Source organism: Sciurus carolinensis, chromosome 3, assembly GCF_902686445.1.
Source record: "Sciurus carolinensis chromosome 3, mSciCar1.2, whole genome shotgun sequence".
Classification (NCBI taxonomy): Eukaryota; Metazoa; Chordata; class Mammalia; order Rodentia; family Sciuridae; genus Sciurus; species Sciurus carolinensis.
This window is the reverse complement of record NC_062215.1, coordinates 177,425,813-177,445,220: the sequence shown is the minus strand read 5'-3', so window position 1 is coordinate 177,445,220 and position 19,408 is coordinate 177,425,813. Positions and strand designations below refer to the sequence as shown.

Genomic DNA, 19,408 nt, shown 5'->3' with positions numbered 1-19,408 from the left:
CCCAGGCCAGGAGTGGCAGCGTCAGGAAGATCTCTTAGGACAGAGATGCTAGAGGCCGCTCCGGAGCAGAGGCTGGTCATAGCAGGCTTTTGGAGGAGGTGATGCTCAAGTTGGGCTCTGACGGTAGAGGAGGAGTTTGCAAGAAAGAGCGGTGGAAGAGACCCCGGACAGGGGACACGTGAGGACAGTGACCATGAGCAGTGCCGACATGGGTGGAGCAGTTCCAGGCGGCCAGGCCTGGGCCTCGGAACCTCCCCAGCTCCCCCATGGAACCCCCTCAACCCTCCAGGAAGAGTGTCATTTCACACATGAGCACATCAAAGCACAGAGTTCACGTGGCCCCAAAGTCACAGAGCCAGCAGACAGCAAAGCAAACTTGTCCCACGCTTCTGAGTGACGTCACTACACTGCTCCTAGGGGAAAATCCACTGAGGTAAGAAACAAAAGAGGGGAAGAAGTCCATGATGAGGAGGAACAATACAGCACAGAGGGCTGGATGGCCAGGGTAGGCAACTCCCAGGAAGAAGAGCCGCCGCTCAGCTCAGGACGGGACCGCCGTGGGCAGCGGGCAGCAATCACTGCCCAGGCAGCTTCCCTGGCCTTTGAGAACTAGGCATGGAGCGTCGTGTGCCGTCCGCCGAAAGGAGCGAGGACCAGGCTGCGAGATCCGCAGGCCGGACATCAGGGAGCGAGGCAGAGCTCAGTGGGGAACCAAGAGCCCCTGGCAAGGAGCGGGAGGTTCTTCCCTGAGTTTCAGGAGGATGGCGCTCTTGGCCGTGATGAGGACGAACGGGAGTGGTGAGAAGTCAGATGGAAACAGGGTCTAAAGGATACCTTTGTGATCTGGTCTGATGGAAACCCCCGGGGGGCTCAGACAGGGCATGGTCCATGTTCTAGAAGATTCTGTGTGATCCACTAATATGACTCCTTTTATTTTTCTGCAGTGCTGGGGATAGAACCCAGGCCTGGCACATGCTAAGCAAACACCCTGCTGCACAGCTAAAGCCCTACCCAGATTTGTATAGTTCTTTCCTGAAAATGTGCACGACAGGGAGAAGGGTGCCCCAGACACACTCTCCTTAACTCACTCCTCTAGCCTGCCCCGCCTTTGGTGGCTTTTCTCTCTTCCCACTCAGTCCTCCCCAACGTTCCCCAGCAACCTCGGATTCCTCCCCCGCCCCAGTCACAGCCGGTGGTGACCATGTTTAGCTGCTCATGTCTTGCCCTCCACCATGAGGTGTTGGTGGGGCACTTCTGCCCCTTGAGACAAGAAAGGGGAGCTGACTTTCTGCACTCAGTTGTGGAAAGCAAGGGTGAGCGTTCCCGGGGACTGCTCTGATCCTTCCACCAGAACCTCCTGATTCGGGGTCCCTCTGCTTGGCGTCTGGCCCTGCTTTTGACCCCGTGCCTCTCAGCGTGAACCCTGTTTCTGAAATGCACCTCGTCTTCTCAGGTAGATTGTAAGCTGGAGGAAGACTGAGCCTGCCAACTCCGCCCTTCTACCACCAAAGAAGTCTCAGGAGACAGTCAGTGACAAGCCCTGCAGAGATGAGGAAACGAGGGGCATTTTTCATCAAGCAAGACTTCTGTCAAGGGCAGGAAAGGCTGATTTTAAAAAATAAATGTTCTCAATGGGACTTGCAGCCCCCAAAGCACCAAATGGCTCCCAAGTGGATGGCATGTGGCTCGGAAATGTCTGCTCGGTGCTGATAAGCATGGGGGGACGGGGGGCAGGTCCCAAAGGTGGGTTTTCTGCAGATTTCCATCTTCAAGACAATATGTGTCATCATGTCTGCGCTGAAGGGTCAAGGTGGCAGCAAGACATGTGGCTCCAGCCCCAGCTCCAGCTCCCACTTGCGGCCTGACTTCTGAGCCTCTGTTTGAGACAGAGGCTGTAGGTGGCAATCGTCTCCATGACAACCACACACTGAGTTCCCGTGCACCAAGGAGAAGCAGTTGGGGAAGACACACTTTGCCAATTTTTTCAGAAACATCTATGGACCTGGACCAGAAGGACCTAGGAACACTCGAGGGGATACCACTCCAACAAGGAAAGAACGTTCCACACAGTGGAGGCTCTGTTGTCAGGTGATGGCAGACAACGGACTTCCATGCTGGCCCCAAGACAGAGCCTGTGCACTTATGTGAGACCCCTGCAACCTCAGAAATAACTGGCACCACGCCGGGGTGGCTCTGGTGTCAGACGTGTGCCTGAACATAAAACCACCCAGAGTGCCTGCCCCACCATCTCCAAATCTGCCTCTGTTGACAGAAACCACAGGGGCTTCCTTCCACTGCATGCAATCAGAATGTTCTAGGCATCAGCTCAGAGACAGCAGCTCACGTAACTTGGGGAACTAAATCCCTTCAAAAATGACTCCGACTCAATGAAAGGATTTTATTTTTTTCCACTCTCAGTAGAATAGCAAAAGCAACACGTGACAATTCCTCTGTTATTTAATTCATTAACAGTCATTTGAATCAAGCCACAGAATTCTCCAGTTGTGCACAAGTACACAGAACACATCCATCGTACACGAAGATGTAGCACCTTTGACTAGAGGAATATTCGATACGTGTGCTGTTTTCATGAGCTGCACTAGAAACAATGATTTTGCAAAAGTCACGTAGAGTGACCACGCAGAAACATCCAGCAGAGGAGCCGTGCTGGAAACCACATGAACACGTCCATGCGGGGCGATCAGCAGGTAGAAAGATGCTAACTTGTACCTCTGGGAGTTCTGACTTGATTTACCGATGTTATTCAAATTCCCCACCTGAATAGAGGGGCTGCTCACTGAGCTGCTCTTCTTCATGTACAGTCTTATGTTTGCCATTTGCATTATTTTTTCTAACCAGCATGGAGAGGAATGACCTTCCTGGTGGTTTCAGAAACAGCAGGTATTCTAGTTGCCATGGTGACATGGAAGTGACATTCTCTCTCTGAGAAATTTTGAACTTTCTATTCACTGACCATTTTTGTCATGTAAATTTTCTCCCAAACATTTTCTGGACCTGAAGCCATGAACTGATAGACCCTATTGAAGAGGATTCCTTTTTAGGCCATTGTCAGGATTAAGTAAAAAGTCACCTTCTATTTGAATTCATTCCCTGCAAACCTTGTAAAGGTTGTGAATAGTCATTTTAAATACTGCCCAGATAAAATGAAACTCAACTTTTTTTGGTTAATGCTTTTGTGGTTTTTGTAATTAGATGTTCATTGAATAGCTTCTTTCCAAGATTCCCTTCTTCAGCCACAGAGTTTATAGTCTATTCAAAGCTGAAAAACCAGTAATGGCATTTAAATTGCCTGATACACCTCCAGAGCTTCTCTTTGGAGCTCAGATGCCACCATTTCCAGCGAAAGTGAGAACTAGGTGTGCTCAGTAAGATAATTCTCTAATTCTGTACCAATGCCTTCACCACCCATAATATTTAAAAAAGCATATTAGCTTCTTCCTACACTACGGATTAAATATAATATTTTAATAGCTATAGCTTCATGTGTTTCATATCGTATACTCAAGTTAACAATTCCTATTTGCTATACATTGATGACAAAGCCTTAGAAGTGGTTTGATAATCACTAGATATTCCTAAGGAATCTAAGCCTTGGGGAATTTTCCCAAATGCAGAAAAAGATTCATGCACAAAAATGTTCATCCCAATGGGCAACTGGAAACAGCCTTCAATGACCAACAGTGGAGACATCACTAGAGGTTGAATACTATGCAATTGCTGATACAACATTAAAGAATACCATGAATATAAAGAAAACATCTTTGATGAAATATCATGTGAAAAAGCTTATACAAAACCATATATGCAATATGATGACATTATGTAACATTTTGGAAGGGAAATAAAATGTGCATAGAAAAAACTAGACTTAGAGAAACTCGGAAACGTGAACCGTGATGACCTTTAGGTATTGGTGTTCTTCCTACATCTCTCTGTAGTCTAAATTTTCTATAATATCCAGGTATCATTTTTAATGAAAAAAACAATAAATCAGAGGAGCAAGAGGAGTGCCCAGTGAGACCACGGCGCCTCTGGAGGGCCCACTGCAGGTGGCTGTTCGCGTGGCCAGGAGCGATGCGGCCCTCCACAGCAGCGCCCGCCACCAGGGAGGTGAAGAGGGCGTCACCGTGGAGCCCCTGCCTTGAAGCTGAGAGGCCGGAGGAGGCATGAAAAGAGCCCCTCCTGAACAGAGCAGGGTCCTCCTGCCCCAGCACATTTTAGAATCTGACCTGATTTGGGAGACTTTTAACAAGATGCCAACAAATTGGTCACATAACACAAAAAAGGAAAAGTTAGAGACTCAATTGGAAATAAACAAAATAACCACACGGGACTAAGGCAGGGCCAGGCTCTTCTGTGTAGCAGAGATGCTCCTTCAGGACCCGTGGTCGGCAGTAAGACAGGGGAAGACACTTATGCACAAGGCACGAGACACAGACAGCAGGGGCCCCAGAGGCAGGTGCACTGGGAGGAAAAGTTCTTCCCTTACGTCCGTCCCCCGTGTGAGAGCATCACATGCTCGCTTCCCAGATTTCAGCACATCAGGGTGACTAAAACCATCCGCCCTGAGTCCAGGGACCGGAAGAGTTCTCATGCAGCAGTCAGTAGCGGGACGGTGACAGCTTCCCTCTCCCCTGTCGGGTCAGACGGCTGGCGTTCCCTGTGAACACAAAGGAAGAGCGCTGCGTGAGCGGACCTGGCTCTCGGCTCGGGGCCAGCCGGCTGTGCTGGGTGCTGTGCCACCCTGGGACGGGGTCCCAGCATTCTACCGAAGTCCAGGGATTTCCTTTTGGTGTTCAGCGGTGCGGAGGAGGCTTCTCTCCGAAGGGGTGCGTTCCGGCCAGCAGGCCAGAGGAACCCCGTGAGTTAGGCTGGGTGGCCCGCCTCACCTCTCACGATCTAGGTTAAAACCCCAAAAGTCTCTGAGGGCTTTCTTTACTCGGTGGTTCCTGCGTAAGAAAAAAGTGAGTTGATAGTGAAGTTAAGCACTGGAGTAAGTTGTCCCAGTGCAGCGAAGACGCCCAGGGGAACAGCTTCAGGTTCTTCTGCTTTCAGGATGCAAGCACTGGCGTGCAAGAGGCCACCTGCGGGGAGCTCCCTCCCCGGCTCCCGGGAGGACCGGTACAAAGGCTGTGGAGAGCCAACGGCCGCCTCTCACCCTGGACTCCCCTCCTTTCAACCAGGGTGTGAAGCACACAGCCATCATTTACTCCCTCCCAAACCACCCGAGGAAAGGCTGGAGGTGCGAGAACCTGCGTCAGGTCCCACCCTGCCTGGACCTGTGCCAGCTTGCAGTGTCCTGCGCTGAGGTTCTGTCCCCTTGACTCTATCCCAGGGAAAGGCTCCACCTCATCCCTCAGAGACAGAGGCATCGGAAGGCACCACAAGAGGGACCTTTGAGTCGCCTGTTGCTGGGTGCCTAGAAAATCAAATACTCAGTGAAATTCTTAAGGATACCACAGCCAGAAAATGTCCAAAAAAATTATCTTATATCTAGAAGTAAAAGGCACACAAAAACTGGGTGTGCCAAAGTCAGTTTTCAAAGCAGTCAGTGGCTGAGGACGGAGGGACACCCCTCTACCTGTTCTCCCGAGCGCTGTTGTGTCCTGACGCCTCTCACGGGTGCGTGCTCACACACACCGGCACCCGCAGCAACAGTTCCTTTCTGCTCACCATGTAATTAACTCTCAGTACAGGACTGAAGGTTGGTGGCCGGGCAGGAGGCAGGTGGACAGGAGGGAAGCCGTGCCCCACCCGCCTCACCTCAGTCGGGCTCCCAGGGGTGGATGTGCAGGTCTGAACTTGAATCTTTTCTGGCTCTCACAACTCCTTAATCACCACTAGGTTTTTAAGACTCATCCTGAATTGTTTTATCTGTTCCCGATTGGGTTTTTTTCTATCTTTTAGATCATAAAACAAAATGGCAAGTGCTTCAAAATCCAAATTATAATTTATTATCAGGTTGGCTACTATTTTTAGGGAACACTGCTGTGAAGAGTTGAACTAAGCTCTTCGGAACACGCAAGGCGTACATTCTCTTATTTCATTTTTCGTACATTCTCTTATTTCATTTTTCGTACATTCTCTTATTTCATTTTTCGTACATTCTCTTATTTCATTTTTCAGTGCAGGGCACGGACCCAGAGCCTCCCCCGTGCTAGGCAAACGTGCCACCACCCAGCTATGCCCCAGCCCCCCGGCTGGATTCCTGAGCGCTCCCCATGCCCTTGCCTTTTGGATCATGTCAGATATGCATCCATTTTTCTCTAACAGAGCTCTCCACAGCAGAGGGCTTTTAGATGCGACCAGTAACTGTCAGCACTCAAGGATAAGAGTCGAGTGACCAGAAAGACGGAAAGGAGCACAATGTTCCAAGAGTCCCCCGGAGCACACTCATTCCGCAAATGGAAGTACTGCACTCTGAGTGCTTAATGCACAGGCGGCCTCAGTACGAGGGTCAGTGCAGGTGACCACACAGCTCCGGGCGCCCAGCAGTCACTCACTGAGTGATAATGGCAGGCGGGATGCTTTGTTTCCATTCTCTGAAACGTACTTTCTCAAAAAGCATCGAATCCAAGCCCACAGCTGTTTGACCCTAACTCCCCACTTCCTTAACAACACTCTCAACGTTTGGCCCCACAGCTGGGACAGGTAACAGGAAACATACTTACAGCGCATGGTAGACCCTGGAGCAAAGCTTTGAGATGTATCTTGCCAGTTACCCAAATTACATCCTCTTCGTGCAGAGGAGCTGTTGCTAAAACCCCTGACTGCCTCACCAAAGCACTTTGGGCTAGAAAACACAATCACCCTCCATATCCCAAATCAAGAAACATAATAATGAATTACAAGGATATCACACATCTTCAGGTGATCTATAAAGATATCTCCGATATACTGTTAATGGAGAAAAAAGTAGCAAGTCTTAAAAGAGTGTGACCGTGTTTCAATTCATGTCAAAGAGCTGAATAGGTTGCAAGCACTTTAAAAGCTCCTGAGGCTACTTGCAACCCATAGCTAGCAGTGGGCAGGGACACATGGGAGAGGGTTCTGTGTACTCATCTCTGCAGTTTTTGTTTTTTGCACAATGCATTATTTTCAAATATGATAACATAACATAAAACAACTGAGAACATTATCATGATTTTAAAATAGTCTTAAAGTATAAATTTTCAGACCAAAGAATAGAATAACCCATTAGAATAACTCACCTTGATATAAAGAGATTTTTCTCCACAAGAGTTCACGTCATTTTATTTGATTTTACTAGCAATCTCTTTCAGAAGACCCTTGAGATCATTAAGCTGGGAAAGGGAAAAAAATAGAACTGGTCTTAAAATGAATTTTCCAACATTCAATTTTAAACAATCGCTCGATGGCTTTTTGATAAACAGATGTATGTTGTAAGCAAAGTGCACACATCTAGGACAGGGAAGAATGAGAGTGGCAGGTGCAATTTCAACCCCGTTTATTGCTTACTTTCTGACATCATAGCACTAGCAATTAGTAAACCAACTGATACTAGTGTTATTCAAATGCCAATCACTAGTGGTTCCCACACAGAAAAAACAGATTGCAAAGACACAGAGGAGTAATACATGAAAATAAGAATGTTACATGTAATGTCATACTAAAAGATCATAAGACACTGAGAGTTTTGCTTTGTAAAAGTGCAATACTGAGAAAATTATATGAGATGATACTAATAAATCAAAAGTTTTTGCCAATGAAGTTTTCTCCCCAAACATACCCACAGTTTAAATATGAAAACATAATTTAAATAAAAGGTGAAATAAAAGTATTACTGATACACATGTTATACAACTTTACTACACAAGATGCATGAACTCATTTTAAATTACATGTCATATTGATATAGTGATAAAAGTTCATGATCATAATGTTATTTCTGTATACCTGATTGCCAACTTGGTATACCAATCACATAAGGGGAAAAAAATGTCTTTAATTTGGACTTGTTTTCAGTAACAACCTCTTTTTTTAACTTAAAGAAAAGAAGAAGAATAAAAAGAAACCATAAGGGCTAATGGATACCTAAAAAATAATAAAATAAAATAGGGCACAGTAGGATCTCTACTTACAGACTTAAGGTCAGTTGTAAATAACTTTGTTTCTGATATAATGAGATGGAGAAATTCTTTGCTCCCTATGGGAGATTCTGTTAATAGTGAATTGACTTTAATAAGCTGTTAAAAGTAGAGCAGAAGACTCCAAGAGGAAAATAAATGAAATGAAGAACAGAAAAAGTCTAAAAGGAATCAGAAAACTGGGGGGGAGGGGGGTTGGTGTTGTTTTCTTGGGTTTTTTTTTTTCTTTTTTTTTTTTTTTTTTTAGATAAAATTGATGAACCCTTAGAAAGACTAAAAATAACCTCATTTCCTGTTGTGGTGGCATGTTGAATTCCACCTTCCATCTGAAGAACCAGGGTGCCCCCCGCCCCAGCCCCCATGCTGGAAAGGACAGTCAGCTACCAGCACTGGAGCAACGGTCAAGCAGGCACATGGGACATGGGCTGGACAAAAGCCACAGAGCCTCTGCCAGTATAAACAAGTCTCCCACGTGAGGATCTTGCTGGTCACAGATCAGACAGCTGTGCAGCAGGCTGTCCCCATGAGACGCTCACTGTGAACACCCCCCAGCATCCCACCATTTCCTTTGGCGCAGGTTCCTAACCATTCTGGTCTAGAATCTCAGCTCAGCTTGGGGATCTCAAGACACATACAACCTACCAAGATTGAATCAAGAAGCAATACAGGGCCTGGGCAAACCAAAGATGGAGAAAGAGGCTGCATCAGTATCTGAAAGCTTCTAAGGAAGAAAAGCCTGGGAACAGATGGATTCACGAGTGAGTCCTACCAGACAGTTATGCCAACCAAAAACTAGAAGCAGAGATGTGTTTGTAGCTGGCATCACCCTGGTACCAAAGCCAAAGATGAAAGAAGAAAACTGCAAGCCAATATCCCTGGTGAGTAAAGACACAAAAATCCTCAATACAATACTAACAAACTAAATCCAAGAGCACATTAAAAGGATCATACACCAAGTGATATTCATCTCTGGGATATAAGGATGGTTCAACATGTGAAAATTAATCAATGTGATGAGCCACATTAACAGAAGGAAGACAAAAACCACATGATCAGCTCAGTAGATGCAGAAACAGTGAATGACAAATTTCAACATGCTTTCATGAAGAAAACTCAACAAAATAGGCATAGAAGGAATTTATCTTGACACAGTAAAGGAGATGCATATTTTATTTATGGATATATACATACATATGTGTATATATATTTGTATATATATATATATAGAAAGAGAGAGAGAGAGAGAGAGAGAGAGAGAGAAAGGGATGTATATTGCCATAATTAATGGGTGAAAACAAAAGCTTTTCCTCTGAAGTAAAACAAGAATGCCCAACCTCACCATTGCTATTCAAAATAATATCAGAAGTACTAGCCAGAGCAATCAGACAAGAAAAAGAAATAAAAGGCATCCAAATGTATTTTCAGGTTATATTATATGTAGACAACCCTAAGACTCCACCAAACAAATGCTGGAAATAATAAATGAATTCAAAACCCCAAAGCACTTTTTAACAAAAATGGAAGAAAATCCTAAAATTTGTATGGAACCACAAAAGACTCTGGGTAGCCAAGGCAATATTGCACAAGAACAAAGCCAGAGGCAACATTCCTTCTGATTTCAACATACTTTACAAAGCTAAAGTAATCAGAACAGTAGGGGACTGATATAAAAACAGACATATAGACCCAGGAGACAGAGAGGAAAACCTGGAAATAAACCCATGTGCTTTCAGTCAAAGGATCTGTGACAAGAGGACCAAGAAGACAAAGAGGGAAATAGTCTCTTCAATGAATGACATTGGGAAAACTGGGTATCTACAAGCAAAAGAATGAAATTGGATTTTTAGAAATCAACTAAAAATGGATCAAGGAGTTAAATGAACCGTGACTTGAAACCGTAACACTCCGAGGAGAAAACCATGGGGAAATCTCCATATTTTAGTTCTGGGTGATGAGTTTTTGGACACAGTCCCCAAAGCACAGAACAAAAGCAGAAAGAGTCACATATGTCACAGACAAGAGCTTCTTCACAGAATAAGAAAGCCCAGGGAACGGGAAGGGACATTTGCAAACAGAAGGAAGCCATGCCACTCCATGCACAAACGCACATGACCCAATGCAAAAATGGGCAGAGGGCCCAAGTAGACACTTCTCAAAACAAGAAACTTGGATGGCTGACGGGTACAGGAAAAGGTGCACAGCATCCCAAGTTACCAGGGAGAGGAAAATCAAAACCACAACGAGATGCCACCTCCCCCTGTCAGGGTGGCTACTGTCACCAAGACAGACACTGGTGAGACGTGAAGAAGAGGAAGCCCGTGTGCACTGTTGATGGTAACGTAAACTGTATCACTATTATGCAGAACAGTATGGAAGTTCTTCAAGAAATTAAAGACAGAATGACCATAGCATCCAGCAAGGCCAATATGGGGTAAGTTTCCAAAAAATTGAAATGAAGATTGTGCAGAGATGTTGCCTTACCAGATGCATTACGGCATTATCCCAGCAATAGCCAAAATGGGGAAACCACCTCTCAACCAACAGATGGAAGTATGAAGAAAGAGTAGTGGATGTGCACGATGCAGAACTCTTCGGCCCTTAAGAAAGAAAGGAAATCCTGCCATCTGCAATAGCAGGGATGGTGCAAATGAGCAAGACACAGAAAGATCTCCCTGTCCTGCAGAACCTAAAATAATCAAACTCACAGAAGGAGAGAGTTGAAGGGCGGTTGCCAGGGGCTGGGGGACAGGGAAATGGGGCAACGATGGTCAAACAGCATGAAGTTTCAGTTATGCAAGACGCAGGAGTGCTAGAGACCCGCAGGACAGCCTGCTGACAGTCGATAACAACACTCTATTGTGTACGTGAAATTTGCCGAGAGGACAGGCCTAACCAAGGCTCGCCGCACACAGCACACAAATAGTAACTGTGAGAGGAGATAGAGCTGGATTGTGGTGATGGCTTTGCAAAGCAGACACGGATCAAACGGCAAGCCATCTGCCTTAAATAGACACAATTTCTAGGTCAGTGACATCTCCATCAAACTGTTTTAAAAGAAAGTTAATTTAAAAGAAAAAAGACTCCAAAAGCTTGCTCAAGAAATAAAAGATCAAAAGATGATCCCTGAAACTCTATGCAAGTGGAAAGGAGGGGCCTTTCTGTTGTGCAGGGAGGGGGAACAGAGGAAGAAGTAAGAAAGGGGGTCAGAGCAGCCCGTGAGCCGGGGGGAGGTAGCCAGGCAGCGTGGGCTCTGCCCTGCGCAGCTGAGGTTTCCTCCATCCGCCTCAATTCCACCCAGACCTCTGAGATGCCTGGTGCATGCAGTTTTGGGGGGAACCTGCGAAGGGCTGGCTCCAGGGTCAGGTGGGTGCAAAGGGGGCAGCCTGCAAACACGTCTTCAAGGTCATAGAGACCGCTAGCTTGTGTGCTTATGGGGACAGCTTTCAATTCTCAGTGACTTCCCAGGACACCACTGCCCTGTCTCACCACCCCCACTGACCGACGGCGCCCCAGAACTCACAGACTAGGGGTCTTTTTCCACGAAAAATCTGGATAGCTCATCTAGTGTCCTCAACGCCCTCTACTCTCCTGACCCCAGATCAGTGGGTTTCCCAGAAGTCCCAGGCCACATTCCTTTCTGCATCCTCTGTCCACTCTGCACATCCCAGAGGAGGGTTTGGACAAGGTCAGCTTGGGGAAGATTTATCTTAGTCCCTAAGTTGGCCTTCCACCCCAGTGAATGCACAGGTAAAGACAAAACAGCAATCTAACGCAGACAGTCTTCCCTACGGAGCCCGTGCCTGGACAAGTCCCTAGCACCTTGACTGCCTCACCAGATGGCTTAAGACCCTCCGACGCAGCCTTCCTATAACCCGGAGTGCTCACTGGAAGGAGCACAACAGGCACGTCCCTCTTGGGTATTAAATTTCCCCAGAGCCTTCTTTTGCATGGAAGTAAAATTCAGCTTTTCACAGAGGCAAGTGAGTTTCCACATACAATAACTCCTGCCTCTCCTCATCTTCCCCTTCAGCTCCCCTGGTGAATGCTGTCCCCCCTTATCTGCTTAGAACAATCTACTCTTCTCCTGACCTAGGGCCTTCACAGCTGCCTACCCTTCCTTCCTTCCACAGGCAAGCTGTTGAATGCATGCCAGAGTCTACATAGAAAATCGATATTACCATTTATTCCTCTATGAGTCAACTTGAAAATGATCCTATACCCAAACCATTTAATAAAGGATTAATTCATAAAATTCAGGGGCCAGGTTTGCTTTGAGACTCAGCCCAATGCCTGGTATATAGCAAGTGCTCAGCAAGACATTCTGTGGTCCACATGCAGATACAGCAGATGATACACTTTAATATAAGTGTGTGATGTGGAAAAATCAAGGTATTATAAAAGGCTTTATAAATGTCTAATGTAAACACCCATCTTAGAACCTGATTTCCTATTTTTTCTTTTACGTGTTCTCTTGATGGTCTTCAAATCTTCTCGAATCCTTAATTGGAGTGCTTTGCTCCTCTCTGTCCTCGGACTGTAACCATGGTGCACAGCCTGGCGTGATCACTAGCGTGCAGGCTCTCAGCTCTAATGGTTAGGGTCTCCCAGGCCCTCAGGAGAACCAAGGTGGCTACAGCAAGAGACACGCCCCTGTGTGACAGCAGGTCTCCAGAGACGGCCACACCACCCGCTCTCCTGTACATGCAGGCTGCTCTCACACCAAGAGGTCAATTTGCTCCTCCCTCACTCGACTCGGGGCTGGCCCCAGGACTGCAGGGACACTGTACAGGAAGGGACACCATGCCAGTTCAGGCCCGTCTTTCAACAGCACTGGCAGCTTCTTTTCTGACTCTTAGCAGCCAGCCTCTGTGTAAGGGGGCGCTGCCCCAGGACCACCCTGCTGTGGTCAGCCCAGCCACAGGGAGAGACCCTAATAGACAGGACGCCATGTGTAGGTGCCAGCTTCTGGCCTGGTCATCAGCTGACCCAGCCCAGTAAGCCCAGCTGGGACCACAGGAAGCAGAACTGCCCGGCTCAGCCCTTCCCGAATTCCTGACCCACAGCACCATGAGAAAAACGCGCGTGGGAAGCCACACATGAGAGCTAATCATCTGTTATGTGGTAGTGGACGACCACATGGTGACCAATACCCTTGTCAGCACAGACCACATCGTGGCCCCGAGCAGTTACTCCAGGGCACAGAGGCAGCTCCAGGGGAGGGAGCAAGAGGGACATGAAGGAAGGAGGAGCCACTCGAGCGGGCAGGCTCAGACCACCACGCGGATCCTCGAGGTGCCACAAGCTGGAGTTTTTAAAAGGTGGGCAAGTGACACAAATAAGTAAACAAGAAATTGTGAACAGATAAACTCTCAAGTTGGGGCTGGGCAAAGGGCGCCTTTCGTTCATCGTTCATTCCACAAACACTGTTGAACCCCAGCTATGGACAGGTCCCTGGGTGCTAGGGATCCTGCCAAACCAGACGGGGCATGCTCTAGCCTCAAAGAGCACGACACTGCGCGAGCACCAGATGCCATCTTAAAACACCAGGATAAAAAACCAAACACCTCTTCTTCAGAGCCTAACGGGGATCCGGGACTCAGGACTTGATCCAGCTCCTGCCGAAGCTGAGCACCACGTCTGAGTGTCCGCACAGGTGTTCTCGTGTGTGCACATGCAAGTCGGTAAGAAGCCAGACTGGAGGCAAAGGCTCACTTCCAAACAGCAGCCTGAGCCCTCCGGGTGTCTCCCTGGAATGACCTACATCTCCACCGTCCTTCACGGCAGAGAAAAAAGATAAAGACACAAACGGTCTTGGAGTTCCTGAAAGCAGCACTTCAGAACCTCTCTCCCTGTGGTCTGGGAGCATGGGGCACCGTGCCCGAGTCCCAGTCCCCAGCTCTCACCCAGTGAATGGAGACAGCTGAGCATAAATAGTTGCATCTGATTTTTTTTTTTTTAACAATTAGCTTCTTTTGTTTTCTGACCACAACCATTGCCGCTAGTTGAAAGCTCAAAGATATTAAAGATGGAAAAAAAAAAAAAAACAATAGTTCCCAAACTACAAATAGAGCCATACCTTTGTATCCAGTTGTCTAAACCGATGCCTCATCCTAGAAGTGAGGAAAGGAGAAAAGGAGAGAGTGAGAGGAAGAACCCAGGGCTGCTGGGCTCCGTGTAGTCTTTCCAAGGACAAGACCCAGAGCATCTCCATTTTCAGCTCAATCAAGGTCCGCTGAATTTACCTTTTGATTTTCTTCCCAACAGCCAAGCTAAGCTGGAGTCCTTTCTCACCCCAATCAGAAGGACAGCAAACAAATGCTGCTTCTGCTGTAGCCTGTGCCCCAGTTCCACACCCAAGATCTCAGAGTCCCGCAACTCTGGGTGCCCACCCTGCTGTGAGCTGCCTGCAACCTAATTAAGGGATAGTTGTCTTGCATTTATTCATACTTGTTAGAGTGACTGTGGAGGCCTGTCCTGAACTCTTGGGAAGAGTGGCAGCTGTCTGGGAAGACAGCTGACTGTCATAAGCAGAGATGCTCTGGCAGACTCACACTCCATGCACAGTCTACAGCCTGTGCTGGGACTCATCCAGAAGGTGTGTGATAACTGTGTTTGTGAGGCACGCGGACATCCATAGCAACTCCATTCCATAACAACTCCATGCAATTTAAAACTGGTGTTTCGGAGTTTTCAGGAATAATTTGTAACGGATCAACCAAATACTGTTTCCATTTTGTAATCTCTGTGCTTTTGCATCTCAGAGATAAACAGGTATTGTCCCTGCAAGATAATGCCAATTGCCCAAGTTCTTCCTGGAGCAATCTCTGCCAGCATGGCTCTTGATACCCCGTTCCATGCTCCAAATACCCCTTTCTCCCCCAGGGCCCTGAAGGACAATCAGGACAGTAGGGCAGGGGGTGGGTGATATCTTTGTGGTGCTCTTGCTCCTCAGTAAAGCTTCGCTGGTTTCTACAGAGCATGCACATATAATGCCTACGCCCAGTTCACATATACAAAAGGAGCCTTGCAAAGCAGAAGTGAGCGGCTGACATACTCCTCTGAGGTGTCATTGGCCTTCGTGTTGATCTTGACGAGGTAATTCTCCTTCATAACACCCTCCCAGGCCAAAGTCTCATTGTCCTCATTTCTGAAACCTTGAATAATAAGAAGAGAAAAACATTTGAATTGTTTCTTCTGCCTCTGGCTTACTAAATCAACACCTGCTAAGCATTTTGGGAGACTCTGGAACTAGGAAGATCAGATTCATCCTGCACCGGCTGATCCGATGAATACTACTTACTAGCCACAGCCCAGAGCAACGGAATAGGTGCCGCATCTACTTCCTACCACTCCGACATTTGACATGGTTCTGTTGGAGTAGAGGATTCAACACTTGACACGGTTCTGTTGGAGTAGAGGATTCAACACTTGACATGCTTCTGTCGAAAGATCATCCTCCCTCTTGGGGGCCACAGGCGCGGCATATCTCCATGTGCAGTTGCTTTTAATACTAATAATCAATATATCCTTAGATTCAGATTATAGAGAATACTGGGGAGAGTTCATGGTACTGGGACACAAAATAACATACAATAAAGTTTAATATTAATACTTAGATGAAATAATAAGTAAGCAATTATGATTTGCTCAAATTTGTAAGGAGCCTGTGATTTCTTTTAGTATACAAATTCTCTAAAAGTTATATATGAGAGTGTATTCCTCTGAGCTTTAATGTGGTGTTTGGTCTTCATTGCTTTCTTAGTGTTTATGATTAAGTTTAAGGATATTTTTCCCACTTAATAAAAATAAATAGGTTAATCATAAGTACAATTTGTATTCTTCCTATATCTAGTTAGAGTTTTAGTCCATCATTGAGTACATGAAATAGAATAAATATTAACTATAACCTGATTCTTCTATTCTCTGTTAGTAATAACAAAAACATTCCACTGTTAATGACTAACATTAGAGTTCTTGGAAGGAGTAACTTCTACAGAAACTTAAAGTCAGATTCTTTCAGGGAAATTAAAACTAAATGGAGCATGGTGCCCTCTACCTTGCTGGGAACTGTTTTTCTTTTTATTTAAACTATTATACAATAAAAACATGTTTCTTGAATAAGATCATTAATTATACTCTTGAAGATTTTTTACTTAACATTTCCTTGTATTAACCATGAAATGATGTAATCAATACAAAAGAAAAAACATATGAAAAGACACTGTGAACAATAAAGATCCAGATTCAGCCTCAGAACACTTGGTGTCTCTGTGTGCTGTTTCTCCACCACGCCGACGCCTCCCATCCATCTCGGACCCCCGATTGCTGCTAGGGCTGGACCCCAGCAAATAGGAATGGGGTCTTGGTAACAGTGAGGAATTCGAGCTGCTGTGTGAAATAAGAATGCCATCTACATTCTAAGTAGGAATCTGTTCAATATTGTCTCTGTGTTTTGTGACTTAGCAAAATCATCCCACTGAGACTTTGGTTCTCCTCTTCCATTCTGAAGACATTACAATGTCACTTAGTTGGATAGTCACTAATCGTTTACCAATCCTCAACCTAAAGCCAGGACGGGGCTTTGGAGGAGAGGAAAGCAAGCCCATGCCACGGTTCCTGTCCTCCTGAAGCAGGCAGTCTGGGAGAGGACCTCAAGGAAAACTCTTGCCTCTGGCCTTTCCCTTTCATCTAAGCTGGGGCATGTCCACTAAGATTCTTAGTTGAATTGAATAAAGTGCCTGAGCCTTTCAGCTGCCACAATGGACATCTAACCTCCTTGTAAATTCATGGGGACAGGAAGCACAGGTTTGTGTAGGTGGCAACTTGGGATAGATTTAAGCAGTTTTTACTTTTAACTTACCATTTAAAGGTATTGGTTCTTGTGTTAGAATTTAGGGATTATAATATCTTCCTGGATTTAGAGAGAATTAATTAGGGCCAAAGACAAGACGACTGAGCAAGTGGCTGGACTTGAGCGAATCCTCCAGAGCAAATTCATTTCTAAATGCTGGTTACTCACTTCACAAAGTCATTCTTACCCAACTTTTCTTCAACTGTATTGTTCCTAGCAAAGTAGTTTCCAATGTCATTTCTTCGAACGAAGGTCTATGCAGGAGCCCAAGAGGAATACTTAAAAATCAACACAGAAGGACAGAGGCTCCTGAACACAGGTGGGCAGAGAACAGAAGTGACCCACAGCCCCTCCTTAACAGGCAGAAATGCCAGCCGGCAGGATGACAGAGCATTTTCTCTGATCCTGCTGCAGAATTAGTGAGATCTGAACTATGGACTCCATGCTGTGTTGGCAAGGTGGTGGAGAAAGAGGCCACGCGGGATGGGAAACAGCCTTGCAGGGGTGGGGATGAGAGGCCGGGGGTGGGGATGAGAGGCCGGGGGTGGGACAGGCGGCGCGCAAGACCCGGAAGTATGCCGTCTCCAGCTGCAGATTTGTTTTCTAGAAATTGTTCTAGAAATCATTGTTTCTAGAGTTATTTCTAGAAAAAATATTAATGATGTGCTACAAAATTAATGATGTGCTAAGAAATGATTGCATAAAACCCTTTATCAGAGCATCATATGTTAGTAAGAGTCAAAATGACCTATGTGTTTAACAACCAGGGTTTGGTTAAATTAATTAAGGTACAGTCACAGACTGGACTGTTCCACAGTTAACAATTATCATTAATATATATTTTAAATGTGTGAATTTTGAAAATGTTTACAATGTAGTATCAGTTAAATGGACAAATTTGACTAGAGTGTATATGCATAGAATAACTCAATTATTACATATCCACATAAGAGTAATAGAATAAATGCCAGAATGCTGACAATATTTATCTCTGGATGGGGGGATTCCATGTGCCCTTGATCTGTACCTTGTGCTTTTCTGTAGTTTCCAAATGTCCCATAATGAATATGCATTGCTTTCTGAATCACAAAAAAAAACACTATATTTTATAAAAATGCAACTGCTGAATAGCATACCTTCTATTATTTGAAATTGTTCCAAAACAAGTGCCCAAAGTACAGATTTGGATTCAGCCTTCCTGAAAGTTATTTGACAAATCTTGCACTTTTCTCCAAAGAAGGGTGGTTTCAAAATCACACCCACGATTTCGCCACCACTTGGAGGCAAATGCAGCACACGGGCGCTCTCCCCATCTGCCCTGTGCCATCGCGGCGGAGAGGGATCCTGGCCTACTGTGGACTCTCAGTCCCTCTGTGTCTTTGTTCCTTCCTGAGAATCAAAACTGCTGGAAGAAGCAGAACACCAGCAGCTCACAAAGGTTCTCCACCTATTGCGAGGTCACACCCCTCTAAGGCACATCGGAGGAGGCCACATTAACACTGGCCATTTCTGGCCCGTCTGTTTGCTTCCTGGAGCTGAAGCTCTGTTCTAATCGTTGGCCCACCTGGGGGGATTTGTTTCTGCTTTATGACGATTAGTCACTGGAGACGTATGGGGGAAGGTAGGGCTCTCATCTGGTTTTCTTAACCCAGCCTGAACCTGGGGGTGGGCTTGTCTCCTTACACACTGCTCGTCCTGGTTCCCCTGATCCCGGGCTGAGTGTCATGGACTTGGAGAATGGACCTTAATCCCATAGAGCCCACCTGAATCCCAGTCCCGAGGGGCAACCTGCTGCCTCCCGGGGCCATTCATCTCAGGTCCAGATGGTACTAGGGAGCAGACACTGCTTTCTCTTTACACTGAGTCAAAATCATCCTCACTGCAACCTGCACCTATTGTTTGCTTTTTCTTTGGATTCACTTAGGAAAAAAATAAAAGAAACTTAACAAGCCTTCCTAAGGCGTATATTGGTTCCCTGGGTCTTCTCCCAGGTCCTACGGATGCTCACCTATGAAATGGTTTCAAGACAGAGCCACCGACAGCCCTGGGAATGTCATGACATGCCCCTGCTACTTGTATATGGTCTTAGAGTTCCCTGAGATTCCAGAACTTCCAGAGCCCACCCCCACCTAAAGACTTCTCATTCTTCATTTGCCTTCTGTGACAAAATCATGGAAAGAGAGAGCAACTTCTCCTGACCGTCCACATACCTTCCTCTAGAAAGGCAACCTCATGTGTGTAACAGTGAGGGACATCCCCAAAGTGACAGTCGGTGCCTTGATAACGCTGCTAAGGGAGGTGACCAGGACCCTAGTAGAGTGTGGTCGGTACACTTACATTCCGTCTGTTGTGGGTCAGCACTCTGGGAACAGCCCGGAAATATGCTAAAATCAAGGTCATGCTTAGGGGTATCTTGCCTCCATTTCTG

General features: G+C 46.2%; 1 protein-coding gene across 1 annotated transcript in view; it reads right to left on the bottom strand.

Annotated features, from left to right (window-relative positions):
- Positions 1–2,384: 2,384 nt before the first annotated feature.
- Positions 2,385–19,408, bottom strand: part of Trpm8 (transient receptor potential cation channel subfamily M member 8) — an 81,889-nt gene continuing 64,865 nt past the window's right edge. Inside the window, exons 22-25 of the mRNA XM_047545128.1 lie at positions 15,184–15,283; positions 14,206–14,239; positions 7,233–7,325; positions 2,385–4,681 (exon numbers count right to left, since the gene is read on the bottom strand). Coding sequence (XP_047401084.1) covers positions 7,275–7,325; positions 14,206–14,239; positions 15,184–15,283 — 185 coding nt within the window. The 3' untranslated portion in view covers positions 2,385–4,681; positions 7,233–7,274. The remainder of the gene's footprint in view (positions 4,682–7,232; positions 7,326–14,205; positions 14,240–15,183; positions 15,284–19,408) is intronic.